Genomic DNA, 27417 nt, shown 5'->3' on the forward strand with positions numbered 1-27417 from the left:
GGCCCTATATCCGGTGTCCGCCCGCCCTCGGCCCCGCTGCCGCCGCGATGCTGTCCCGGTCCCGCTGCGTGTCCAGGGCGTTCAGCCGTTCGCTCGCTGCCTTCCAGAAGGTACTGTCTGACCGGGCCTGCGCTCCGGTGGGCGAGGAGACTGGCGGAAGGCGGAAGGGCATCCTGAAGGGCAGGGGCGCGGTGCGCCGGCCAGGCCGGGCACCAAGGACACTGGGACGCGGAGGCCTCCGGTCCCCCCGGGGGTGTGGAGCCCTGCGGCCCCACGCTGGCCCGGGGGCTCCCCGGCCGGCCGCTTCCCGCTGCACCCCACCCACCCTCTGCGCCAACACTGGGACGGCTGCGCCCCGCCCGATCGTAGCCTGGCCCCGAGGTGGTGAGGCGGGCGCCCTGCAGCCCCCAGCCGGATTCGGTCTCCTCTCCCGGTCCCCGTGGGGAAGTCGAGGTAGCTTGACAGACCCCGTGTGTCACAGTTGCCTTTGAAGTGACGAGATTGACCCGTCACCAGCATTTAGCGTGTACTTTTAAAGGGGGGGAAAAAAAAGCAATTTTCTTTCCTCTGTTCATCTTGGGTGACGTCGATAATGTCTTCTTTCTCAACAGGGGAACTGCCCTCTAGGGAGACGTTCCCTGCCTGGTAAGTTCTGCCCTTGAGGTCACCTGAAATGCCCTCCTCGGGCTGCAGAGGAAATCTGGGTGTCTCTCCCCTCACTCCCCCCCCATAATGCTCAAAGACAGTTCAGCACAGATCGACGTGAAGTAAAATGCCACTTAATTTTAAACAAGATCTACCATTCATTCACCCGGCACATGGTTAATAAGTTTCGGTTTGGAGGTTTGTTTGGTGGTGCTGGGATGCCAGGCACGCATTCATTCCTGCTTCATTTATACTTCAGTCCATGGTGATTGCGCTTTTACTATATTTTAGATACTGCACTAGGCACTCAAGTTTGTGATCCAGCAATGAGCAATTCTTGCCCTCATGGAGCTTCCAGGCTAGTGAGAAATTGCTAATAGTGTAAAATGCTAAACAAGTGATCATTTGTAGTAAGAGCTTAGAGGGTGAGAGTGACAGGTGACACTTCTTTTAGTAGTTGACAGTAAGGGTGTGACCTGGAGGATATGACAGAGCTAGCACAATGAAGAGCAAAAGGAGGATAAAAGCATCTATAAGGTTTCTGAAGGAGGAAAGGGGTTGGCAGGATTTTTTTTTTTTAACCAGTCCTGGGGCTTGAACTCAGGGCCAGGGCACTGTCCTTGAGCTTTCTCAAGGCTAGTGCTCTACCACTTGAGCCTCAGCACCATTTTCGGCTTTTTTTTCTATGTATGTGGTACTGAGGAATCAAACCCGGGTCTTCGTGCATGCTAGGCAAGCATGCTATCACTAGGCCAAACTCCCGGCCCCCCAGGATTTTTTTTAAAACTGGATAAAAAATGATTGGAGGGTACTGGTGGTATGGCCCAGGAGAAACAGCATTTGCTAGCAGTGGGAGGCCTCAAGTTCGAACCCATTTGCCCCTACTCCCCAAATGATTTGACTAGAACTTTTTTTTGGGGGGGGGGTGTCATGGGTCTTCAGACTAGAACATTTTGGTTAAGGGGGAGAGTCGTGAAGAAGGTGTGAACTACTGAAAGACATTTAGATTTTGTCCCAAAAGTTGAATGGGGTAAGAAGTGGGAGTGCTATTAACAGTACATCTTACCATAACTTTTTTTTTTTATTATATAGCTAACATAAGTATTTGTTGAACGAGTGAATCTAATTTCAGGCTTCAATCACACCTCATTATTGTTGTGAATGCTTTCTGTGTGATTTTTCATGACCACCAAGCAATAAGAAATGTTCTGTCTCTATTTTACAAATGCATCATAAAGGGGTCGAGTGCCTTGGCCAAGGTTATGCGGCTTACTACTGGTTAAACTAGGTTCACTTGATTCCTTTTCAACCTGAGCCCTTAATAGCCACCACATGTGCTCATTGACTCTACGTCAGTTCGTTTATTGAGTGCATGCTGCCACGCCAGCTGCTGTGCTAAGTGCAACAGTGCAGATGGTCCCTACTCATACAGATCTGATGGACTAGCTGGAGAGACAGAGCAAAAACACTGTTGTGCACACACTAGTACTTAATTACATTGTGGTTTCTAGGAAGAAGTCCAGAGTGTGGTATGATAAAGACCAGCTTCCCCTTTACCAACAAAGAACTGACATTTTAAGATTAGTCTTAGAGAATACTTGAGCTAGCTAGGAAAGTGGTATTCCAGATAAAGGGAATTGCTTGTGCAAAGGTTTCCAAAAGGAAGGCACCTGATGAGTTACAGGAATGGAAAGCAAGTCTCTGACTGGAAAAATAGAGAAGGCTAAATGGCTGAGGACTATAAAGTGCTTGGACTTTATCCTAAGTCAGGAGAACAGGCACCTAGGGCACTCCATAGTGGACTCCTATATAAACTTTTATAAACTTTTTTGGATTGGAAATACTGAAAGATGAAAACATTTTTTTCACCTTATGGATTGGTAGGTCAGAAAAAAAGCTTATAATTGGGTGTGGTGGCTCACGCCTGTAATCCTAGCTACTCAGGAGACTGAGATCTGAGGTTCAAGGTTCAAAGCCAGCCCGGGCACAAAAGGACCTGAGACTCTTATCTCCAATTAACCTCCAGGGACAGCACTTCAAGTAACCCCTAGAAAATGGGAAGTGGGGCTTGGCTCAAGGGTAGGGTGGTAGCCTTGAGCTGAAGAGCTCTGAGACAGCTCCCAGGCCCAGTTCAAGCCTCAAAACCAAAAAAAAAACAACTTACATTTTGAGAGATTTGCATCTTGGCTCAGGAATTCACCTTGAGTACTTAACCTCCAGGAACCACTTATATATAAAATAGGAATAATGGCAGATGGGCATCTACTTCAGAAAGTTGATTTTTCCAGTGTTAGCTTTAACTGAAGACCTTGAGTTCTCATTGGTCTGCTGGCTTACCGCTGGCATTCTACCACCTGAGCCATACTTCAGCACTGCTTTGTGTAGGTTAGATGGAGATGAAATCTGGTCTCTTTCTCCCCACCCCCCCCCTTTTTTTTTTGCCTAGGCTAGCTTCAAAACAAAAAATCTTCTAGACTTTAACCTGAGTAGCAAGAATTTCAGCATGAGCCATTGGTATCTGGCTTGTGTGAGAACATAATATAGCACTAAAGTTGAATAAGCTTTGCTGTAGGGCAAACTCTCCATGGGACTTAGGATTCAAAAAATCAGTATGGGCTGTTGTGCTTCAGTCCGAAGACATGCTATGCACTGTATATGCATTGGTTACTGAATATAGAGTAACTTACTTGACTCTGGGATGGTTTATGAAGACGTGAGAAAAATACTGAATTTCAAGGAAACAGCTGTAGTCAATAGACATCAGTTGGGAAAATATAGTTGATTATAATGACTCTTGGCAGGCAAAAAGGGTTTTCCAGTGGTTGAAAGGAACCAAAGTAGAAAATTTTTACAAAGACAAACTGTGTGTTAGGGAAATTATTTGCTCAATCCTAGGACAAGCTTTTGAGCCTCGGCCTAAGATAGCTCAGTCTTTGTTTGTAGAATTCAGTGAAAGGTTTCTATTTCATTATCCAGTCAAACCCAGACCAAAACTCCTACCCCAACATAAAACTTCTCCAGTTACATTATGAGAAGTCAAAAGAGAAGTCTTAAAGTGACCTCCTCCCTCCCTTTCTCTTCCCCGCCCCCCCCTTCATCTCTCCCTCTCCCTTTCTCCTCCCTATCCTTTTTTGTTGGTCATGGACTTGAATTCCGTGCCTTGGCACTGTCCTGAGATCTTTTGCTCAAGATTAACTAGTACTCTACCACTTTGAGCCATGGCTCTATTTCCCTTCCTTCCTTCCTTCCTTCCTCCTCATTAGACTAGCTTCTAGTTCAGACTGGTCTCAATTCTGTCTTCAGCTTACTAACTACAGCAATTACTGGTATGAATTACCATGTCTAGCATCATGTATTTTTTCAAGTTTCAATTGTATTTGAAAACTTACTTGAGTAATAAGTACCAACATACTATACAAACATATGAGGTCAATGAAAATATCTGATCTCTTAAGGTATATTACAAAACTCCTATAGGCTGTGCTTCAGATATTTCTCCTGCCTAACACATGCCCCCTCTTAGCTACTCTCCAAGACCAGTTCTCTGCCTTTGGTGGAAACATTTGAGAACGAGTGTTCTGTGTGATAGATTGTATTGCTGTCTGCAGTTGGTCTCCCTCTAAGGGTTAAGGAGTGAGCAGACCTTATTTTATTTCCATCTCCTATACTGTGAGAGGTAAGATATTTTGGTTAAGAGTTGCTTTGTTTTTTGCAGGAGTCTCCTTTTGTCAGGTACCAGGTTACCCTGACACCAGAAAGACTGTGTAAGTATCACTGGGGCAGGGGTATGGTATAGATATAGTCACAGGACGTTTATATAGGTATCAGTTTTAAATTTGACCATCTGTTTTTTTCATTGGCCCCCAGACCTAGAATTAGAAGTGGCTATACTGAGTTTCTAGACCTAACCCTGATGATCATGATATTTATGCTATATTTCAAGTTTTAGCCTCATGTCAAAAGATGGACCAGGCTAGGCGTGTTGACTCACGCCTGTAATCCTAGCTACTCAGGAGGCTGAGATCTGAAAATCAAGGTTCAAAGCCAGCCTAGGCACAAAAGGACCTGAGACTTTTATCTCCAATTAGCCCAGGTCCAGAGTTCAAGCCCCATGACCCACCAAAAAAACAAAGTGCATCTGAGGGGCTGTAAGTCACATGTGTGTGATGATTGAGACCATCCCCTGAATAGCAGTTATTCATTGTAGAAACGGTAAGAGCAGACCATTTGGGACTTGGATTAAGACTGGGGGAATGCTATTATTGCATAATGTAGAGTTTGGACAAAGACTACCCATGTGTATTTTTTTTTTTTTTTTTGCCAGTCCTGGGCTTGAGCTCAGGGCCTGAGCACTGTCCTTGGGCTTTCTCAAGGCTAGAGCTCCACCACTTGAGCCACAGCCCCACGTCTGGCTTTTTTCTATTTATGTGGTACTGAGGAATTGAACCGTGGTCTTCCTGCATGATAGGAAAGTACTCTACCACTAGGCCAAACTCCCAGCCCCCCCATGTGTATTGTGTATTTCAAATATCTTTTTTTTGTTTGTTTGTTTTTTTGGTCTATCAGCCCTGGGGCTTGAACTCAGAGCCTATGCACTGTCCTTGAGTGCTACTTAAAGCTGCTCTGCATTCTCAGTATTTTTAGGGTAATAGTAAAAGGATGCTCTCCTATAGCCTGTTGAAGAGCTATGAAGCTACATTTTCTGCAGGGAGAAACTTCAAAGTGAATGGTCATCAGCAGAATGGCTTCTTTATGATGTTTCACAATGAGTTTAGGGTTTCATTCAGAAAACGTTGCACTTAGTATGAGAAGTATGAATTCCTGTGTTTTTAGATGGCAGTTTAGCAATCGTAAATCTTTGAATCGTGTGTTGATCTATATATTTCATTTCTAGGAGTTTATACTAGAGAATTCGTAGTATACCCATATTGTTCTCAAAATGGTAAACTATAGGGAATTGATTAAGCTATCTCATCTTAATATTGAAAGAGGCAGATTACAAAGTGATTCTTTTCTGTATAGTACAGTTCCATTAAAAATGTTTTTACTATTTCTAATCTGTAGTGAATATTTTTTGTAATTAAACATGTATTACTAATATGTTAAAATGTATTACCCATGCAATTTAAATGAAAATGGGTAATTATGCCTTTCTCTGTAATATATCAAATAATTATTTGTAAACTGTGGGAAAAACCCTAAACTTTGGATTGTATCACCCCTAGTTATGTCACCTAATCTAATGCTGCTTTTTGTATTTTCTGAGTGAATTACCCACTTTGATTTTTAAAATCTTGGGCAACTATTTATTATGGTACTAGAGCTTTAGTACAGGACTTGGGCACTGTCACTGAGCTTGTGTGCTCAGGCTAGCATTCTACCATTTGAGCCACAGCTGTACTTCCAACTTCTTGGTCATTAATTGGAGATGAGTTTTATGGGCTTTTGGTGGTTAATTGGAGATAAATCTCGTCCTTTCCTGCCCAGGGTGGCTTTGAACTGCAATCCTCAGATCTCAGGCTTCTGAGCCACCAGTGTTAAGCTGTAAGAATATTTTTGGTACTATGTTTTTATTTAACTGGTTATTACACAGTTCAGGCAAAAGTGTATGAAAACTTTTGTACCTTTCCTATATCTCCACTGAATGCTTCTTTCCAGAAGCAACCCCTGCTCCAGGTTCCTGGGTGTCTTAACTTACAACATAGTATTTACATGTTACAAGTTAATTTTTGCCTCTTGGCTTGTCCTTTTACATGGTTACAAACTTAGAACACTTTTTTTTTTTTTTTGCTAGTCCTGGGGCTTGAACTCAAGGCCTGGGCATTGTTTTTGGAAACTTTTTGCTCAAGGCTAGTTAGTGCTCTACCACTTGAACCACAGTACTACTTCTGGCTTTTTTCTTTTTTTTTTTTTTTCTTTTTTTTTTTTTTTGCCAGTCTTGGGCTTGAACTCAGGGCCTGAGTACTGTCCTTGGACTTTCTCAAGGCTAGAGCTCTACCACTTGAGCCTCAGCACCACTTCCAGCTTTTTTCTATGTATGTGGTACCGAGGAATCGAACCCGGGTCTTCATGCATGCTAGGCAAGCACTTTAACCACTAGGCCAAACTCCCAGGCCTTCTGGCTTTTTTCTATGTATGTGGTACCAGGGAATTGAACCCAGGGCTTTGTGCGTGCTAAACAAGGACTCTACCTCTAGACCATGCTCCTGGCCCCTTTAGACACATTTGTGTTTAGGGTTTTTGTTACTATTTTGTTTTGCTGTATTGAGGTTTGAGCTTAAGGTCTTGTGCTTTTAGGCAAGTGTTCCACCAGTTAATTCATGTCACCAGTACTTTTTGTTTTAATTGTTTTGTTTTGCCAGTCCTGGGGCTTAAACTCAGGGCCTGGGCACTGTCCTTGGACACTTTTTGCTCAAGGCTAGTACCCTGCCATTTGAACCACAGCACCACTTCTGGCTTTTTCTGAATATGTGGTACTGAGGAATTGAACTCGGGGCTTTATGCATGCTTGGTGAGCACTCTACCACTAGACTATACCTCCCCCCCCCTTTTTTTTTTTGCCAGTCCTGGGGTTTGTTCTAAGGGCTTGAGCGCTGTCCTTGGGTTTTCTCAAGGCTAGAGCTCTGCCACTTGAGCCACAGCACCATTTCTGGCCTTTTCTATGTATATGTGTTACTGAGGAATTGAACCCGGGTCTTTGTGCATACTTGGTAAGCACTCTACCACTAGGCCAAACTCCCAGCCCCTTTTTTTTTTTTTTTTTTTTTTTTTAATCCTGTTTTTTTTGCTTTGGTAGCACCTGACTACCTTTCCTTGTCTCCTACTTTCTGCACAACTGGGATTCCTGGCTTATGTGAACACACCTGGTTTATTTTTAAACTAGGACTCACTTTTTGGCTGTCATTAAACTCTTGTTCTCTGTTTCTGCCTGGCTACTAGCTGGGATTACAGGCATGAGTTATTACGTTCAGCCTTGTGGGTTTTTTTTGTTTGTTTGTTTGTTTGTTTGTTTTTGCCAGTCCTGGGCTTGAGCTCAGGGCCTGAGCACTGTCCTTGGACTTTTTTCTCAAGGCTAGAGCTCTACCACTTGAGCCTCAGCACCACTTCTGGCTTTTTTCTATGTATGTGGTACCGAGGAATTGAACCCGGGTCTTCATGCATGCTAGGCAAGCACTTTAACCACTAGGCCAAACTCCCGGCCCCGGGGGGGGGGGGTTAGTTAAGTCATGGGGCTTTAACTCAAGGCCTGGGCACTGCCCCTGAGTTCTTCAGCTCAACACTAGTACTCTACCACATTGACCCACGGCACCACTTCAGGTTTTCTGGTGGTTAATTGGAGATGAGTCTCATGGACTTTTGTGCCCAGGCTGGCTTTGAACCATGATCCTCAGATCTTAGTCTCCTGAGTAGCTAGGATTACAGGTGTGAGCCACTGGCACCTGGCTTTTTTAAAAATTAGTTTCTCCTGATTCTCTAGAGACCTTATAAAGTTATTTTCGACATTATAAAAATATAAATATCAAAAGGCCACTTAAAGCTATTTTTTTGTAAATGTGCTTATAGGATTTTTATCAGTGTAAACAAGTACCTGTCAGTATAAACTATTCCCTGTAACTGTTAAGTAGCAGACAGCCTTGTGATATATGTATGCATATGTATATGTATATATACATATACACATCTGTTATTATTTGCTGCTGGTCCTGGTGTTTGAACTGAGGGACTGGTTGCGGTCCCTGAACTGGTTTTGCTCAAAGCTAGCACTCTACTACTTGAGCCATAGCTCTACTTTCTGGGTAGTTTATTGGAGACAAGAGTCCTCCCTGGGCTTTGAGCCATGATCCTCAGATCTCAGCCTCTTGACTAACCAGGATTACAGATGTGATTCACCTGTGCCTTGTAATGTGGCTAATGTTTTTATATATACATGATGGCATTTTTCACTTATTTACACTATTTTATGTGAATGCTGTATCAGAAAATACCTTAGTGTTTGAGGTTATTTTGGAATGAGTCTAAATGGAGTGCTGTGCAGTTTTCTGGCTAGAGAAAGGAATAGGTGTTAGTTTTGTTGCCAGAACACTTTTTTTTTTTTTTGAGTTGACTTACTGCCTCATTTTTTTTTTTTTTGGCCAATTCTAGGCTTGAGCTCCGGGCTGAGCACTGTCCTTGGACTTCTCAAGGCTAGAGCTCTACCACTTGAGCCTCAGCACCACTTCCTGCTTTTTTCTATGTATGTGGTACCAAGGAATTGAATCCGGGATCTTCATGCTTACTGGACAAACACTCTACCACTAGGCCAAACTCCTGGCCCTCACTGCCTCATCTTAATTGCCTTATCTAATCTATGTGTTTTGTCCTGAGGACAGAGTTTCCTTTTGCTTGGTACTCTGCCTCCTGAACCTGAAGGCATGCCATTTATCTTACATGGATTTGGTTAGTTAAGAAATTAGGCAGCTAAGTCATTGGGTGGGTCTACAGAGGATGAAGGTGCTTATTTTTCAGAAAATCAAATGTAAGTCTTCCCTTTTGAGAAGTGGCATTTCATTGCAGCCCAGGGCACTATTTAAGGCATTCAGGTCGTCTGGCTCTGAGACTTTCCCTGCTGAGTCAGAATCTCTTCTGGTCTGGACATGTAGACTTTGACAAGTTCTCCTGGATATCACTGTGAGCAAGAAATACTCATTTAAAGGGAAGGTGCCTGAACTAACGTGTAAGTGGTTAACCTGCTAAAGGAGTTAACTTTCATTTCTTTTGTAGCATTAACAGTAGTGTCTTCAGTGTTCGCTTCTTCAGAACTACAGCTGTGTGCAGTAAGTATTTGCTTTCTTTCTCTTTTCTTTCTTTTTGCCAGTCCTGGGGCTTGAGCTTACAGCCTGGTACAGTCCTTGAGCTTTTTCCTCAAAGCTGGTCTTCTGCTACTTAAGCCACACCACTACTTCTGGCTTTTTTCTATGTATGTGGTACCTAGGTATCAAACTCAGGTCTTCATGCATGCTAGACAAGCCCTCTACCAGTAGGCCAAACTCTTGTCCCCACTATTTCTCTCTCTCTCTCTCTCTCTCTCTCTCTCTCTCTCTCTCTCTCTCTCTCTCTCTCTCTCTCTCTCTCTCTCTCTCCCCCTCTCTCCTTCCTTTCTTTTGTTGGGATAATGTATAGAGGGGTTACAGTTAACATTCCCTACTCTTTCTTTCTTTCTTTCTCTTTCTTTCTTTCTTTCTTTCTTTCTTTCTTTCTTTCTTTCTTTCTTTCTTTCTTTTTTTTGCCAATCCTGGGCCTTGAGTTCAGGCCAGACTCCCAGCCCCCTGTTGTTTTCTTATAAGTGAGTTTTCATGGAAAGGGCAGCAACTGGCTGAGATAAAGTAAAGAAAAACATTTAAAAAAAAATCTTGGGCCGGGAGTTTAGCCTAGTGGTACAGTGCTTTCCCAGCATGCATGAAGACCTGGTTTCGATTCCTTGGTAGCACATACATAGAAAAGGCTGGAAATGGTGAAGTGGCTCAAGTGGCAGAGTGCTAACCTTGAGAAAAGCCCAAGGACAGCGCTCAGGCCCCAAAAGCCCAAGGACAGTGCTCAGGCCCCACGACTAGCAAAAAAAAAAAACCTTGAGGGACCGGGAGTTTGGCCTAGTGGTTAAAGTGCTTGCCTAGCATGCATGAAGACCCGGGTTCGATTCCTCGGTACCACATACATAGAAAAAAGCCGGAAGTGGTGCTGAGGCTCAAGTGGTAGAGCTCTAGCCTTGAGAAAGTCCAAGGACAGGGCTCAGGCCCTGAGCTCAAGCCCAGGACTGGCCAAAAAAAACAAAACAAAAAAAAAAAACCTTGACTAACTTGTAATGTTCTGTTTTGCTTTTTTCCTAGAGGATGATGTGATTACAGTCCAAACTCCAGCCTTTGCAGAATCAGTCACGGAGGGTGATGTCAGGTGGGAGAAAGGTGAGATTTAGTTTTCTTTTGCTTTTTTCTTAAGGTTCTGGGGTTTTGAATTCAGAGTCTTGCTTGACTTAAGCCCTCTCAACTGTTTTTTGCTTTGGGTACCTGTCCTGGGGCTTGAACTCAAGACCTGGGTGCTGTCCCTGAATCTTTGTGCTCAAAGCAAGCACACTTGAATCATGGCTCCAATGAAATACCAAAATGGAAGTGGAGCTATGCATCTCACTTTTCCTGCCCAAGTTGACTTTGAACCGTAATCCTTAGATTTCAGTCTCCCCCCCCCCCCCCCAAGTCCTGGGGCTTGGATTCGGGGCCCAGGCACTGTCCTCAGGTTTTTTCAAGGCTAGAGCACCACTTCTGGCTTTTTATATATATGTATATATATATATACATGCTAGGCAAGCACTCTACCATTAGGCCAAATTCCTGGCCCTAGATCTAATCTTCTGGGTAGCTAGGATTACAGGCGTGAGCTGCCTGTACCCAGCTTACTCTCAACTTCTTGAGCTAAATACTTCCTAAAAGTCTTTCTTCCTCCCATTGATACTAAGTGGATCTTATGGCCTCACCTTTTCTTTTAAACATTTTTTGGTGGTGATGGTGGTGGTGATGGTGGTGGTGATGAGGCCTAGGTGCTGTTCCTGAGACTTCTTTTCTTTTTCTTCCTCCCCCCCCCCCCCAAGGTTAGTAGCATTTTACCACTGGAGCCTCAGCTACACTTGCAGTTTTTAGGTACATAACTGGTGATAAGAGTCTCATGGACTTTTCCGGTCTGGGCTGGTTTCAAACTGGAGTCCTCAGATCTCAGCCTCCTGGGTAGCTAGGATTACAGGTGTGAGCTACAAGTACTTGGTTTCCATCTTTTCTTTATACAATTCCATACCTACTTCCCCTTGGCCCTATAGGAAGGAGTTTTCTAACACATCTGACAAAGGGAATGTTGGGACTACTGAGGACTTCCCCTAACAGCCCCTGGTTGTCTTTTCAGCTGTTGGAGATACAGTTGCAGAAGATGAAGTGGTTTGTGAGATTGAAACTGACAAGGTAGGCTTCTGCTAAATTAGTGACAACTTACTAAATCTAAGGAAAGAAATGGGAACTCATCTCTTTTTTTTTTTTTTTTGCCAGTCCTGGGCTTGAGCTCAGGGCCTGAGCACTGTCCTTGGACTTTCTCAAGGCTAGAGCTCTACCACTTGAGCCTCAGCACCACTTCTGGCTTTTTTCTATGTGTGTGTACCGAGGAATCGAACCCGGGTCTTCGTGCATGCTAGGCAAGCACTTTAACCACTAGGCCAAACTCCCGGCCCGGGAACTCATCTCTTTAAAGATAATTTTTAACTATCTCTAGCCTCAGTGGTAAGAGTTGGAACAGATCATTAAAAAGAAAGGAATTAAAGTTTGATTTTTAGTTTGTTCTGCAGGTATACAATGTGTATGTTGGTAACCTGGTAACTTACTTTGTGTTGTACAAACTATTGCTAGTTGTTTATCTAGTTGTTGCTTTAACATTTCCAAGAAGTGAATCTTCATAATAGCAATGGCTTTCAGAGCTCGGGCTCTGAAAATGTGGCCTTAGATACTTTTGTTCCAGGGGTTTGTATTACCGTGTTGCAACTCTTGGGACTCATTTTGTGATTCCATAATGCTGAATAGAAATGGTAAATTCTCTCTCTCCCTCTTTTCCAGACGTCTGTGCAGGTTCCCTCACCAGCACATGGTGTGATTGAAGCTCTTTTGGTACCTGATGGAGGAAAAGTTGAAGGAGGCACTCCTCTTTTCACACTCAGGAAAACTGGTGGTAAAGAAATTCTGGTGATCAAGGTCTTCAGTGTTTCCCTTTAGGACTAGAGCTGAGAGCATGCCATATTAATTCCCTAATAGTCAAAGACTTTGGCTTTCCAGGTGCCCTTAGTTGAAGGGATAGGAGGAATAATTAGTGTGAAAATTATCAGACTCGTAATCAAAAAGATAGCTTAAAAAAAATAGTAAATCTTAATACTGTTTCTGTCCATAGTTTCATGTTGAATCTTTTCTTAGACATAATAGAAATGGATTGTCTAAAGATAATGATTTCCTCCACCACCACCACCACCTGGGGAGCGGGGCAGGGGGAATACATCAAAATCACATTGAGCTTCAAAAATACTACAAATAGCCTGGCTTTATGTCCCAGGTACTTGGAATTATCTGGTCCTGATTATGTCATAATTTCTTAGTGCTCCCCACAAGATTCTGATACATAAACCACTGTTCCAAAGTGAGAAAATAATGTCTATTGCAGAGAATTCATCTTTTCCCATCTGTTCTTTCAGGATATCTAAAAAAAATTGATATTTTTCTTGTGAAGAAAAGCAAAAGAGCAATTTGTATTGGACCTCACAATCTAGTATTAGGGATTAGAAAATAATCTGTTTTTATGACTTAGATGGCATTACTAAACTATATTTCACTGTTAAAATAGTCAAGCAGAAAGATGAGATTGCATCATTAAATTTGATCAGGCCAAGGAGTGGGGAAAAAAAATGCGTCGTGACAGGAAATAAGAATTGCGTCCAGTTGAAGTCCATCTTGTTATTTCTTTCTGGGAAAGTAAAGTTCTGATTATGGTTATGATACCCAAATGGGTTAAGGTCAAAGCAGATATCTAAAGCTAAGAATTTATTACTTGGCCAACCGATTAGGTCCTAACTACTGAGTCATCCTGGATGAGATACCTTGAGCTCTTTATTTTTGGTGCTGGTCCTGGGGGTTGAACATCATTCCTGGGTATTATTCCTGAGTGTTTGTGCTCATGGTTGGTACTCTGACATTTGAGGCATAGCTTCACTTGTTGGCTTGGTTTTTTTTGACCAGTCCTGGTGCTTGAACTCAAGAGCCTGTGCACTGTACTTTGGCCTTTCTCAAGGCTTAAAGCTGTACCACTTGAGCCACAGCACCACTTCTGGGTTTTTCTACATATGTGGTACCAAGGAATTGAACCCAGGTCTTCATGCATGCTAGGCTAGTACTCTACCACTAGGCCAAACTCTCAGCCCTTTTGTTTAAAAACAAAAAAACAAAAAAAATCCAGTCCTGGGGGGCCGGGAGTTTGGCCTAGTGGTTAAAGTGCTTGCCTAGCATGCATGAAGACCCGGGTTCGATTCCTCGGTACCACATACATAGAAAAAAGCCAGAAGTGGTGCTGAGGCTTAAGTGGTAGAGCTCTAGCCTTGAGAAAGTCCAAGGACAGTACTCAGACCCTGAGCTCAAGCCCAGGACTGGCCAAAACAAAAAAAAACAAAAAAAAAACCAGTCCTGGGACTTGAATTCATGGTCTAGGCACTGTCTCTGAGCCTCTCTGTGCTCAAGACTAGGGTCTACCGCTTGAGCCACAGCACTACTTCTGGCTTTTTCTGTTTATGTGACACTGAGGAATAGAACTCATGGCTTCATGCATGCTAGATAAGCACTCCATCGTTAAGCCACATCCTCAGCTTCCTGCCTGGTTTCTAGCATCAGGTCAGTGCTCCAACTCCTGAGTAGCTGGTATTATATGTGCTTTGGACTCCCTTTTTTTTTTTTTGGTTGGTCATGGGGCTTGAACTCTAGGTCTGGGTGTTGTTCCTAATCTCTTCAGCTTAAGGCTACCGCCCTACCCCTTGAGCCACAGCACCACTTCTGGTTTTCTAGTGGTTAATTGGAGATGAGTGTCTCACAGACTTTAGTGCCCATGCTGGCTTTGAACCTCAATCCTCAGATCTCAGTCTCCTGAGTAGTTAGGATTAGCAGGCATGAGCCACCTTACCAGCTGTGCTTTGGACTTTTTTTTTTGGCCAGAACCTGGGCACTGTCCTTGAACACTTTTTGCCCAAGGCTAGTGTTCTGTCACTTGAGCCACAGTACCACTTCCAGCTTTTTCTGTGTATGTAGTTCCAGGGACTCAAACCCAGGGCTTCGTGCATATTAGGTGAGCACGGTAGCACTAAACCACACTCCTGGCTGCACTTTGGACTCTTAAAAGCTTAAATGACCACTCAATTAAACCTCCACTTCTTAATTGTTTTAAGAATATTTGTCATGTAATGTTGAAATTAGCATAACATTTCTATAAAGCATAACATTACTATAATTAAAACATTTGTGTTTAAAGCATTTTAAATTGCCTTCAGGTTTTTTTTTCCCCCTTTTTGAAACAGGGTTTCAGTATGTAGATCATCTGGCCCTGAACCTTGCTCTGTAACTCAGGCTGCCCTCATACTTAGTCTTTCTGTCTCTGCTTTTCAAGTGCTAGGATTACAATCATGTAATTACAAGCATGTGCCACCCCATGTAGCTGCCTGAACTTTTTTTGTGTGTGCTGGTCCTGGGGTTTGTAGTCAAGGCCTGGGTGTTATTCCTAAGCTTTTTTGATAAATGCCAGTGCTTTACCATTTGAGCCACAGCTTCAAAAGTTTTTGGCATTTTGGTTGTTTTATGGAGAAACAAATCTCAGGCTTTCCTTCTTGGGCTGACTTTGAACTGCAGTTCTTAGTAGCTAGTACTCCTGAGTAGCTAGGATTAGGTGTGAGCCACCGTCACTGGCTTGCCTGAGCTTTTTTTACATTGGAACTTTTGTTTCATTGGACGTAGTGTTTTAGAAGTGTGTGGTGAACTTGATGGTCAGTAGATGCTTATAAAATGAGAAAGGAATTCAAACTGAGCCAATTATTTGATGGTAGAAAATTTAGGGTTTCTGGGTCTAGAATGCCTGTGTCATTGTATCTCCTATTGCCTTGTGGATTGCAATACCCAGTAGAAATTTGTTAGTGGATTGGAAATAGTTTTACCACTTAGTACTGCTTAATATGTGCTGTTTAGTTGAATCCATTCCAGGCAGTGCTAGTGGCATCTGGTTTTCTGTTGTTTTGTAGCTGCTCCTGCTAAGGCCAAGGTTGCTGCACCAGCTGAAGCTCCTGCTGGAGCCCCAAAAGCAGAGCCTGCAGCACCACCAGCAGCTCCTCCTCCCCCTACAGCGTCCATACCCACTCAGATGCCACCTGTACCTTCACCTTCACAGCAGCCTCTTTCTAGCAAACCAGGTAAGCCCCCAAGTGCTGCCTCTTTCTATGTGGATGAACATGTTCCCCCAATCGGTATGCTTTGAAACCAGTCCTGATGCAATGGGCTGATTGGCTGCTTTGCAGGAAAATCTTTAGACTTTGTATCTGAGGGACTGAGCTTAGACTCCAGCGTGCTATGTCACTTTAGGCTTCTTATTTAATTTAAACAGATCATTAATCTGTAGAGTAGGAATGGTAGTATAACCTTAGGATACCTTGAGAGATAATAGGCAATATGGTATGAAAGCAGGGGCACATGCTCAATGATTACTCTTATCTGTGATGCAACTGAACCTTCTCTTTGTTTCAGTGTCTGCAGTAAAACCTACTGCTGCACCACCACTAGCTGAGCTGGGAGCTGGCAGAGGTTTTCGTACAGAACATCGGGTAAGTCTCTGAGGAGTATTTCTTTTTTTTGTATTTTATTGTCGGGATAAAGTACAGAGGGGTTACAGTTACATTCGTCAGGTAGCAGGTATATTACTTCTTGAACATATACCCCATGTTTCTATCCCCCTTTCCCTTTCCCAACCCCCTCCCAATCATCTTGCTTTCCCCCTTCCCTATTTCAAATAAACAAATGCATGTGTATACAACATACCAGGTAACAAAGTAGCAACATGAGATAAGCCAGAAAGGGAAAAAGAAAAGAAATAACTTCATATAGTACATTAAGAACGACAATCAGGAAGATAGACCTCTTGTTTTTATATCCTAGGACTATTCTTTTTTTGGCCAATCCTGGGCATGAGCTCAGGGCTTGAGCACTGTCCCTGGATTTTTCTCAAGGCTAGGGCTCTACCACTTGAGCTCACAGCATCACTTCTGGCTTTTTTTCTATGTATGTGGTACACTCTACCATTAGTCCAAACTCCCGGCCCCTCTGAGGACTATTTCTAGGAGAGTCAGAGTCCACTTTTGCAGAGCTAGCATTTCATTCCCTTGGCCTTGATAGAGTGGTGACTTGCCTCCAGTGAAATGTCTCCAGTGAGTGAAATGGTAGTTTAGTAACATATTTCTTCCCAGGATGATACACACTTCTGAGAGGTAGTTGGGTGAGAGCTCTATTCTTGGGTTTCCAGGAAGTCCTACTTAAACTTAGGTGTAGTTACGGGCTATAGTACAAGGAAATAATTGTCAAGAGTGTGGGTTCATCTATGTGAATATTCCATTCCATCGATAGCTATTCCTATGCAAGCTTTTACCAACAGAAATTGCTGTTTCTGTAATGATTCTTAGGCTGGCTAGACCTATGCCATATTCTTCCTCTTCATAGCTTAGTTTTGTTTTTCAAATCACACCATTTTCAGGGCCTTCGTTCTTGGTTAAACTTTAGAGTGCTTTTGGCCTGTCTTCTTGTTCAAGCTCAGGAAGGAAAGCCACTACATAAAAGAGGATGCCTGGAGCTCTGGTTGTATTTAAATACCATAGTGCTTGCCATCCACTCCTGGCCAGATGAATTCTATCTCTCATTATGCGGGGAATGCGATGAGATTGTCAATACCTGTTTCACTTTCCTTTCAGGAGAAAATGAACAGGATGCGACAGCGCATAGCTCAGCGTCTGAAGGAGGCCCAGAATACATGTGCAATGCTGACCACTTTCAATGAGGTTGACATGAGGTGGGATCTCTAGTCCCTCTCACTTTCCTGTCTTATATTTCTTTTTGGGTGGTGGTGCTGGTGGTACTGGTGGTAGTGGGGTTTAAATTCAGGACGGTAAGCTTGCTAGGGAGCCATATGAACCACCTGGGTCTTTGTGCATGCTAGGCCAGGCACTCTACCACTAGGCCAAACTCCCGGCCCTCCAGCACTTTTTATTTACATTATGTTTTAAGTAGGCTCTTGCTTTTCTTTGCCTGGCCAGCCTAAGCCATAATCTTTTTACTTTTGCCTGCCATATAGCTGGAATTAGAGATATGAGCCCCATATTGGCTTAAGATAGTGTCTCATTTTCTTTTTGTCTAGACTGGCCTCAAAACTGAGATTGCAGTCATGACTCCCTTGCCTGGACTTTTCTTGAACAATTGAACTTGCCTTGTCCTTAGCTAGTACTGATTCTAAACTACACTGAGTAGGGAAAAGAGCTACTTGGCTTTACTTGTGAGACCCATTGGTTTCATCCTTTTAACTGACTTTCTTTATACTATGGCTGGCTCCTTAGTGACTTAAAAACCTTAGCCCTTTAGGCTTTTGTACATGAATCTTATGACTTCTGATGAATAAGACTAGTCTTAAACTCTGACTAGTATCTGAATGTCAAGCAAAAATAGGGTCATCAGCCCAACAGGGCCTATTCCTTGGTCTACCCTTGGGGTGGAGAACACTTGACAGCATGCCCAGGACTGGGGTACCATACCTTGTTTCTTCTCACAGTGCTTGCTCTTTGTGAATGTTCAATTCAGAATGAAGCAAGCATTGAGCTCTTCAGCTCAAGGCTAACGCTCTACCCCTTGAGCCATTGTGCCACTGTTTTCTGGTAGTTAATTGGAGATAAGCGTCTCATGGACTTTTGTTCCTGGGTTGGCTTTAAACCATAATCCTGAGATCTCAGCCTCCTGGGTAGCTAGGATTCCAGGTGTGCACCACCGGTGCATGGCAAGGAAGGAGTTCTTATAGGCCTTTAAGAATAGCATTTTGTGGCCAGGAGTTTGGCCTAGTGGTTGGGTACTTGTCTAGTATGCATGAAGACCCAGGTTCGATTCCTCAGTACTACATACATAGAAAAGGCTGTAAGTTGTACTGTGGCTCAAATGGTAGAGCTCTAGCCTTGATAAAGCTCAAGGACAGTGCTCAGGCCTTGAGTTCGTCCAAGGACTGGCAAAAATAAATAAAATAGCATTTTGTATGCCTGTGTGTGCATGTTGTGTGTGCATGTGCTTCAGCTTGGCCTTGGTGCTATCCCTGAGCTTTGATACCCGAGGATAGTGCTCTACCACTTGAGCCCCAGCTCCACTTCTGACTTTTTGGTAGTTAGAAATACAAGTCATGGAATTTCCTGCCTGGGCTGGCTTCAAACCATGATCCTCAGATCTCAGCCTTCTTAGTAGCTAGGATAGTAAGCATGAGCCACACCAGTACCCAATTATTGTGGGAAAAAGTCATGGTTTACAGTGTGGACCATGACACAGATGGGAAAACGCAAAAAATCAGATCATTTCTTTTGCAAGAAGGCTATCTGGGAAGGAATGGTGGAGGTTGAATCTATATTTCAGGTTTTACATACTAAAATAGGAATTTATATTAAATTAGGAGATAAACCATCAAATGCTTCCTTTTATCCTGAATGGTAAGTGTTCCCATCTGCTTTTCATTAGGGAAATTTATTTTCCTTTCTTGGGAGAGACCTGTGAAATAGAAAGTAGTTTATTGGTAGTGTGCTAGGAGGACATCATTGATAGGGTAGGACTCAGGCAAATTTCACTTGATGTTTCCCCTCTGTTGGAAAGCTTTCTATAGACTTGATATGATTTTTTCTGTACTGTTGTACTATGTAGAGAAGACCTATCTAGTGAGCTACAAGGCCTGCAGCTTATGTTTCAGTACATTAAGGCAAATTGAACACAAATTGAATTAGGCTTTGAAATTCTAACCAGTTTTCTTGAAATGAAACATGTAAATATTTGTGGTCCTGAAACATGTAGTTGGCCCAACAGCCTTGTTTGGAAGGGAAGTTTAGTAGCTAGATCTCCTTTCAGGAGCTAATCAAAGTATCATTTAACATGAGCCTGGGGTCTCACTATAGCCCATAATCTGGTTTAGATTGAGTGCCCTTTGGGTCTTATGCTGATGAACAAATCCATAAGGGGCCTTTCTGAGACTTCTTCCTTTCTCCTGTTGTCCCCAGTTCTGCCTCTAAGGGCAGAGATCTGAAATAGAAACTCCTTAATGCCCAGACAATGACATTCAAGCAGTTTCTGGCAGCAGAAATGCTTACCACTTTTCTTTCCCTCTTTTGCAGCCCTTGTGTCTTGGGAACCAGTAATATCTTTAGAGTGGTAATCCTAGCACTAAATAAGGTTAGACTCAGGAAAAGAAACATTTTAAACCCAATCAGTCTTCCTAGAAAATTTTCTTTTTTCAGAAACAAAAGGTCTGAAGAAGGCAGTTAAAATATTCCTCTTTATCTTTCCTGCTAATGTGCTAATGTCAAAGTAAGCTATGATGAGCATTTGAGTCTGATAAAGTTAAATTCAATTTACATCATGAAAGTGTTATTCCGATAAATATAGAACTTTCTACAGCAAAATGATGGGAAAGCCAGTTCTCACTAACTGTAATATCTGAGGGGGAAAAAAAAAAACACAATAAACAAAAACCCCAGCCCTGACGGACCAAAAGATGTTCAAGTTCTGAAGGCTTCTCAGAAGCAAGGCTCTGTGCTGAATGTGAAGATGATGCACCCTAGCCCATGTAGGGTCACTTTTCTGAGTGCCAAGGAAGCCAGTCATTAAAGTGATTTTAAGGATAGGCACTGTCTTGATTGCCCTAATACCTGGTATCCAGCTCTGAGCCCCACATGTGGCTAGAACTGCTAACTTAGAAGAAGTTAATCGGTTAACTTCCCCATGGGCCTCAAAGAATTTGGTTTTGTCCTCCTGTGTAGTCATGACTGCTTGGTTCAATTTTTTTAGACTCTGTTTAAAATGCTAGCCAGGGGGCCGGGAGTTTGGCCTAGCAGTAGAGTGCTTGCTTAGCATGCACAACGACCCGGGTTCGATTTCTCAGTACCCCACATACCTAGCAAAAAGCCGGAAGTGGTGCTGAGGCTCAAGTGGTAGAGTGCTAGCCTTGAGAAAGTCCGAGGACAGTGCTCAAGCCCTGAGCTCAAGCCCAGGACTGGCACAAAAAAATAAATAAATAAAAATAAAATGCTAGCCAGGTGATGGTGACTCAGTCCTTATATGCTACTCAGGAGACTGAGATCTGAGGATCCTGGGCACTCTTATCTCCAGTTAACCACCAGAAAACTAGAAAGTGGCACTGTGGCTTAAGTGGTAGAGCACTAGCTTTGAACTGAAGAGCTCAGGTACAGTGCCCAGGCCCAGAGTCCAAGCCCCACGACTGACTCCCTGTCCTCCCACCAAAAAAAAGAAAACCTTAAAATGCTGTTTTTCAAGGTGGATAGTTGGTGATTTTAATGGAGCCTGACTGACTTCCTTCCGTTGTTTTTTTATTTTATTTTTTTGGCCAGTTCTGGTGCTTGAACTCAGTGTCTGAGCACTGACCTTGGGCTTTCTCAAGGCCAGAACTCTACCACTACAGTCACAGCACCACTTCTGGCTTTTTTCTGTGTATGGTACCAAGTGCATGCTAGGCAAGCACTCCACCATTAGGCCAAACTCCCGGCCCCCATTTGTTTTTTGATGGGTCATGGGGCTTGAGCTCAGGACCTTGGTGCTATTGCTTGAGCTCTTCATCTCAAAGCTAGCACTCTACCACTTAGAGCTTCACTTCCAGTTTCCTGGTAGTTAATTGAAGATGAGGGTTTCATGGACTTTTGGCCTGGGCTGGCTTTGAATCATAACTCTCAGATCTCAGCCTCCTGAGTAGCTAGGATTACAGGTATGAGCCACCAGTACCTGGCTTACATCCATTCTTATGAAAGAACATTATTGTGTTGACCTATTTCAAAATTTGAGATACAACTTGCTCTATTTCAAAACTTGAACTTAGGTAGATGGTTCAGAGCAAGGAAAAACCTCTTGTGTTCATGTGTAGGATCTGTCAAAGTTGGTGCTTCATGTTTGGTCATTTGTCATAACATGTTTTTAACAGTAACATCCAAGAGATGAGAGCTCGGCACAAGGATGCTTTCCTGAAGAAACATAACATTAAACTAGGCTTTATGTCAGCATTTGTGAAGGCCTCCGCCTTTGCCTTGCAGGAGCAGCCTGTTGTAAATGCAGGTAAGTTTCTGGTGATCACAGCTGTAGAGATCTTGGGATGTAGGTATGAAAACATTTTAGGATCAGTACCAGTTGCTGGTTCATACCTGTAATCCTAGTTACTCAGGAGGCTGAGATCTGAGGATCATTGTTTGAAGGCAACTCAAGTAGGAAAGTCTGTAGACTCTTATATTCATTAACCCCAAGAAATTTGTAAGTGTTGCTGTGGCTCAAAGTGGTAGAGCACTAGCCTCGAGCAAAAATGCTTAGGGATAGTGCCCAGGCCCTTAGTTCAAATCTCACAACCAACAACAAAAAGAATCAACAGAGGCTGATTTTTTTTTTTCCCCCTTCTCTCTCCTTTCCCCCTCCCTGGTCCTGGAGTTTCGGAACTCAGTGCCTTTTTATAGAGTCTCTGACTTTTCTGCCTAGGCTGGCTTCAAACCCTGATCCTCAGATCTCAGCCTGCTGAGCAGCTAGAATTATAAGCATGAGCTACCTGAGCTGGGCTAAGGCTTTTTATTTTATAACTCTGTAAATATGTCCATATTTTCCAAAGACTGCTCCCTTGGTGTTCCTGAACCACCATCATGATTACTTTGTCCTCACTAGATGGACAGAACAGTTTTCCTACTAACATGTAGCTTGACAACTGCTCTGTCAACCGGCAGTTGTGAGGTGGCTTAGTTCTCCACACTAATTCTTGTCACAGGGGAGGCTGCAATGGATGTCTCCCTTCCCTTTGTTTTATGGGCTTTCACTTTGGGACTTGATTTCCATTCACACTTGGCATAGGTTCTGAGCTGACCTTTGCTCGCAGGTGAATAGACTTTGGCCCTCGGAAGCCTTGGGCATGGCCTCTTTCATGGACTTATAAATGGAAGGAAAACAAGTACCATCATTGGGGTGTCCTCTTCTTGACTCTTTGTTCCTTAGAAGAGAGGAGAGAGGGAAATGACACTTTAGCAATTTTCAGCAAAAGAGCTCGAGAAATCTTAGTTTTTCCTGTGCTTCCAGGGTAGGTAGGAAGGACGCTGGGTTTTGCCCAAAGTGTGTTGTCTTTTTTATTTCTCCTGTTTTTCTAATACCTTCCTGCCTGGCTTTTTCCATCTTTTCTGGAGGATGTCCATACTTAACAGGCATCTTAATTTTTGGCTTCTTTTTTCACTTTTTTATTGCTGTTTTGTGTGTTTTTGTTACTGTACTGGGGCAGGGACTCAAGGCCTAGATGCTGTCCCTTAGCTTAAGACTGGTGCTTTATCACTTGAGTCATACCTTCATGCCTGGCTTTTTGGTCATTAGAGATAAGAGTCTCATTGACTTTTCTGCCCAGGCTAGCACTGAACCATGATCGTTAGATCTCCGCCTTCTGAGTAGCTAGGGTTACAGGTGTGAGCCAGTAGTGCTCAGCTTCATGCTTTCTTCATTTTTTCTTTGTGCAGGTCTAGGTACTTGTCTGTACCACTCGAGCCGGAGTTCCACTTCTGGCTTTTTTGGTAGTTAATTGGAGATAAGAGGCTTGGGGCTTTCCCTCCTGGGCTGGCTTTGAACTGTGATCCTCAGATATCATCTTCTGAGTAGCTAGAATTACAGGTGAGCTACCTGTAATCAATTCCATGCTTTCTAACAAAGTGTAATGTAGACTTAATTTCTATGGAAAAGATTCCCAAGCCTTTTATTTTCAGAGTTGCTAGATGTGAATTTTCAGTTGGGTTGCTATCTTGAGTTGGCATATTTAAAAGCCAGACCATCCTATTTCTTCCTACGTCTCTTAGCAGGGGTGGAGAATGTGAGCCCCCTTGGGCCATGTGAGGTTTGAAAAATCATTGGATATCTGACAGATGCTGTGCCTCTTGTAAGCTGCCATCATCCACCAGCCTGAATTGATAATTTTATATGATATTATAAATCCCTAAAGGTCCCTTGGAACAAAATAGTTCCCTCTTCCTGGAGAGAAGCGAAATGGGACATTATCTCTATACCTTCTCTCTTGTGTTTGTCATTTTGGAACACTTGTTAACCCTATTAACACGTGTTAACCCTATTAACTATTCTCTAATAACTAGCTCTGTTCTCAACTCTAGCTCTCAAATATTCTGTTAACTAGCTTGATCTCAAGTAGGTCAAGCCTCAAGTAGAGCTAGCTAATAAGAATCTTATGCATTCTTATCCTAATGCATTATTATCCCTAAGATAAAAATGGCTATTATCCTTAACCAGTAGATTAAGCTTCTAAGAGCTGCCAAAGATTGTACATTACTATCTATGGGTTATTCAGGAACTTGAGATAGTTTCATTGGTTAGGGTAGGAGTAAGTGGAGTGCCATCTGCTGTTTGTAATCCAATCCCTTTCTACTTGATAACAGTCCATAATGATTCAAACACTGAAGATTTTTTTTTTTTACTCTTACTAAGCAAATACTTAGCTCATTAGCCTTGACCAGGGGGGTTGTATGTAACATGTGTTTTCTTTCTCATAGTGATTGATGATGCAACCAAAGAGGTGGTGTACAGGGATTATGTTGACATCAGTGTTGCTGTGGCCACCCCACGGGTATGTTGGGCCTAGAAGTGGGGAGTGCTGATGCTGAGCTTGGATCCTTATCTGTATGAAGCAGATCACATAGGGGAGATTATTTCTTTTTATTTACTTTTTGCTAGTCCTGGTGCTCTTCACTCTGGGCCTGGGTGCTGCCCCTGAGCTCCTTTTTTCTAGGAGAGATTATTTCTCTTGCTGATTTTTGGGAGGTAGTTAATAAAAGTAACCTTTCCTCCCCCATATCACATTCCTCTATCTTGATATGAAACCTAATCACAGTGAATAGCACAGCTATTCTGTTCTGAGTGGGGGAGACCTTTGCATTGAATTTGAGGGAGTTGTGGTCACTAAAAGGATACTGTTGTTTTGCAACTAATAAAAGCTTTTACTCCTTTCAGGGTCTCGTGGTTCCTGTCATCAGGAATGTGGAAACCATGAATTATGCAGATATTGAACGAACCATCAATGAACTGGGAGAGAAGGTATTGAGAAGTATGTATGTGAGCTGCTGGGTAGGTGAGAGGAAAGGGCTTGGCGGCTAGCACTGCTCAGGAAGCAGGAGCCTCACTTGCTTCTCTCTCTACGGAATGCATAGTATCCGGGTAAGGTAGGCATGAGGATGAGCCTAGCAGGCTCAGAAACTTGTCTTTTCAGACAAGACCTGCCAGGGGGAATAAAGAGTGACAGGAATTGTCTTCTCTGGTACACTGTTCCCAGTCACCTTAGCTGAACAGCTCTCCTGGGGAAGCTAGATCCTGATCTCAGGAGTAAAGGGACTTGGATTTGCTTAATGTTTCAATTATGCAATTTGTTTTTAGGCTCGAAAGAATGAACTTGCCATTGAAGATATGGATGGTGGTACTTTCACCATTAGCAATGGAGGTGTTTTTGGCTCACTCTTTGGAACACCCATTATCAACCCCCCTCAATCTGCCATCCTGGGCATGCATGGCATCTTTGATAGGCCAGTGGCTGTGGGAGGCAAGGTAAGAACCATTGCTTTTGAGGTCCTAATGGTATCTTGGTGATTTATTTCAGGGTGAACTTCCATCTTTTAGTAGCTAAAATTCTGGTCTGCAATCAACATCACCTGGGAACTTGTTAGAAATACAAATTTTCTCTCCAGTCCTGGGGCTTGAACTCAAGGTCTGGGCTCCATCCCTAAGCCTCTGCGCTCAAGGCTTGTGCCTTACCACTTGAGCCACAGTGTCACTTCTGGCTTTTTCTGTTTATGTGGCACTGAAGAATCAAATTCAGGGCTTCATGTATGCGAGGCAAGCACTCTACCACTAAGCTACATTCCCAGCTCCCAGAAATGCAAATGGTGAATTGGAGGCATGGCTCAAGAGGAAGTGCATCAGTCTCTAGAGGAAATGGGGAGTGGGAAATAGAGTCCCTGATTTCAAGTCCAGGCACTGTAGTACAACACAGTTTTCTGCAAGTTCAGGGAATGAAATCAGAGTGGAGCTTGTCCTTGAAAGCTTTATTAGTAGCAAAAAGCTCTCTGAAATTCTAGGGTTTAAGACCTATTTGGGTCACAAACACCTTCATGTTCCTGGAAAATGGACGTACATGCAGATCTACATATAGTATAAACGAATTTTTAGACCCAGGTTACACTTTTTTTTTTGGCCAGTCCTGGGGCTTGAACTGAGGGCCTGAGCACTCACTATTCAGGGACTTTCTCTTGTCTGTGCAGGTGGAGGTGCGGCCTATGATGTACGTGGCCCTGACCTATGATCACCGGCTGATTGATGGCAGAGAGGCTGTGACTTTCCTCCGTAAAATCAAGGCAGCAGTAGAAGATCCCAGAGTTCTCCTCCTGGACCTTTAGGCGGAAGCCACATGCCCTATCATATGATCGTGCAGGAACTGAAAAAAATCAGTCTTCTCCCTCTCCCCTCATGAGTCCCAGGTTAGCCTGGTGACAGGCAGGCACATGCTGTTGGCCTCAAGCAAGGAACCCAGGGCACTATGTAACCAGCAGTCACAGGTCTTGTCTTGGTGTTCCTGCCAGGCTCTGTCCTTCTCCATGCTCTTTGCCTTCATGTCATTAGGTTTGAGAGAGAGAGCACCTTAGTGGATGTTTGCTCATTAATATTCCTGCTTTTTATCCAGCCCTCAGCAAAGACAATTTTTATTCTCCCCAGTGCCCGTGTACTATAGGGAAACCACCGGGGACCACATGATTAAGTTTTATCTTTGGAAAGTCTGTTCTCCAGGGGTGCCTAAGGGGATCCTGTGTCTCTCAAGCTTAAGGCAGCCTTGGTCCTGTGCGTTATCACTTGAGGCTACCTGTGTGGAGGTATTGAATGCAAAGAGGTGCTGCTTTGCTTCATTACTCTTAGCTGTCAGTGGCTTCAAGATGCCTTTCTACCTCTTCCAGGAAACAGGCCAGGGGATCTAGAGGTCAGGGGAGGGCCCAGAGGTCCGGTGTAATCATAGAGGGGAACAGATCCCAGGCCTTCCCTTATGCTCCGTCGTAGGCTCACACCAGGAAGACTCAGTTGGGCATATACGCAGCTGTGGTCATACAACCCTTTCCAGGCTGCTAGGACCCATTATAGCACATTGTTCTCATGTAGAACACATTTTAGCACACCAGGGCAGTGGGGCAGAGCCTGACAAAAGACAAGGCATCCTCTGGCGTAGATTGACATGGGCTTTAAAATTCAGGTTGGTCTAGGTATGTGGATTAGGGAGGCTGTTCTCTCCTTCCTGTACTGTGACCTGTAGGGATTGGGGCCTTGGTGCTTCCTCTTCAGGTCACAGATATAGGGGGCAGACTGGTGGAAACCACCTTTAAAATGTTAGTACATAGTGATGAAATGGCAGATGTCTTCTCTAAGACCCTTTAGACTTGGCACAATCGTTGGAATTCCTTAGAGTAACTTGTCATGAGATCTCGTGGGACTTCATGGCTCTTATCCAACCTCACCAAGGCCTGAGACTGCTGACATTTGACATGGGGCCACTAATTAGGGCAGGGTGCCCTTTTTCTTTTTTTTTTTTTTTTTTGTTTAAATCTTGAGCCAAGAAGGCTGGGGGTGGGTGGGGGAATGGGTCAGTATTGAGTGCCTGCAGCATCTGCTACTCTTCACCATTCAGAACTTGTAACTAAGATATTTAAACTGATTTTTTGAAAAATTAAAGGGCAGATCTTCTCAAACGGGGTTCCTGCATCTGTGCTACTTTTGATTACTGAAGTTATCCAACAGTATGGATATACCAAGGATGTCATTAGCATTGGAAGTCACTGGGTTTCATATCTTTTAAAAATTTAGTGGTTTGGAGCTGACACCAGTGGCTCACGCCTGTAATCCTAGCTACTCT

At 43.4% G+C, this 27417-nt stretch overlaps 1 protein-coding gene across 1 annotated transcript; it reads left to right on the forward strand.

Annotated features, from left to right (window-relative positions):
- On the forward strand, positions 1–27253 carry Dlst (dihydrolipoamide S-succinyltransferase). Its single transcript, XM_090344488.1, has 15 exons — positions 1–110; positions 612–645; positions 4361–4409; positions 9406–9458; positions 10509–10583; positions 11569–11624; positions 12267–12378; positions 15470–15637; positions 15969–16045; positions 17183–17280; positions 21436–21566; positions 24026–24099; positions 24483–24566; positions 24903–25070; positions 25784–27253. Exons 1-15 carry the CDS (start codon positions 48–50, stop codon positions 25916–25918), a joined length of 1377 nt encoding a protein of 458 aa, XP_090200614.1. The 5' UTR covers positions 1–47; the 3' UTR covers positions 25919–27253.
- Positions 27254–27417: the final 164 nt, after the last annotated feature.

This window comes from Megascapheus bottae, chromosome 14, assembly GCF_031878675.1.
Source record: "Megascapheus bottae isolate mThoBot1 chromosome 14, mThoBot2.hap1, whole genome shotgun sequence".
Classification (NCBI taxonomy): domain Eukaryota; kingdom Metazoa; phylum Chordata; class Mammalia; order Rodentia; family Geomyidae; genus Megascapheus; species Megascapheus bottae.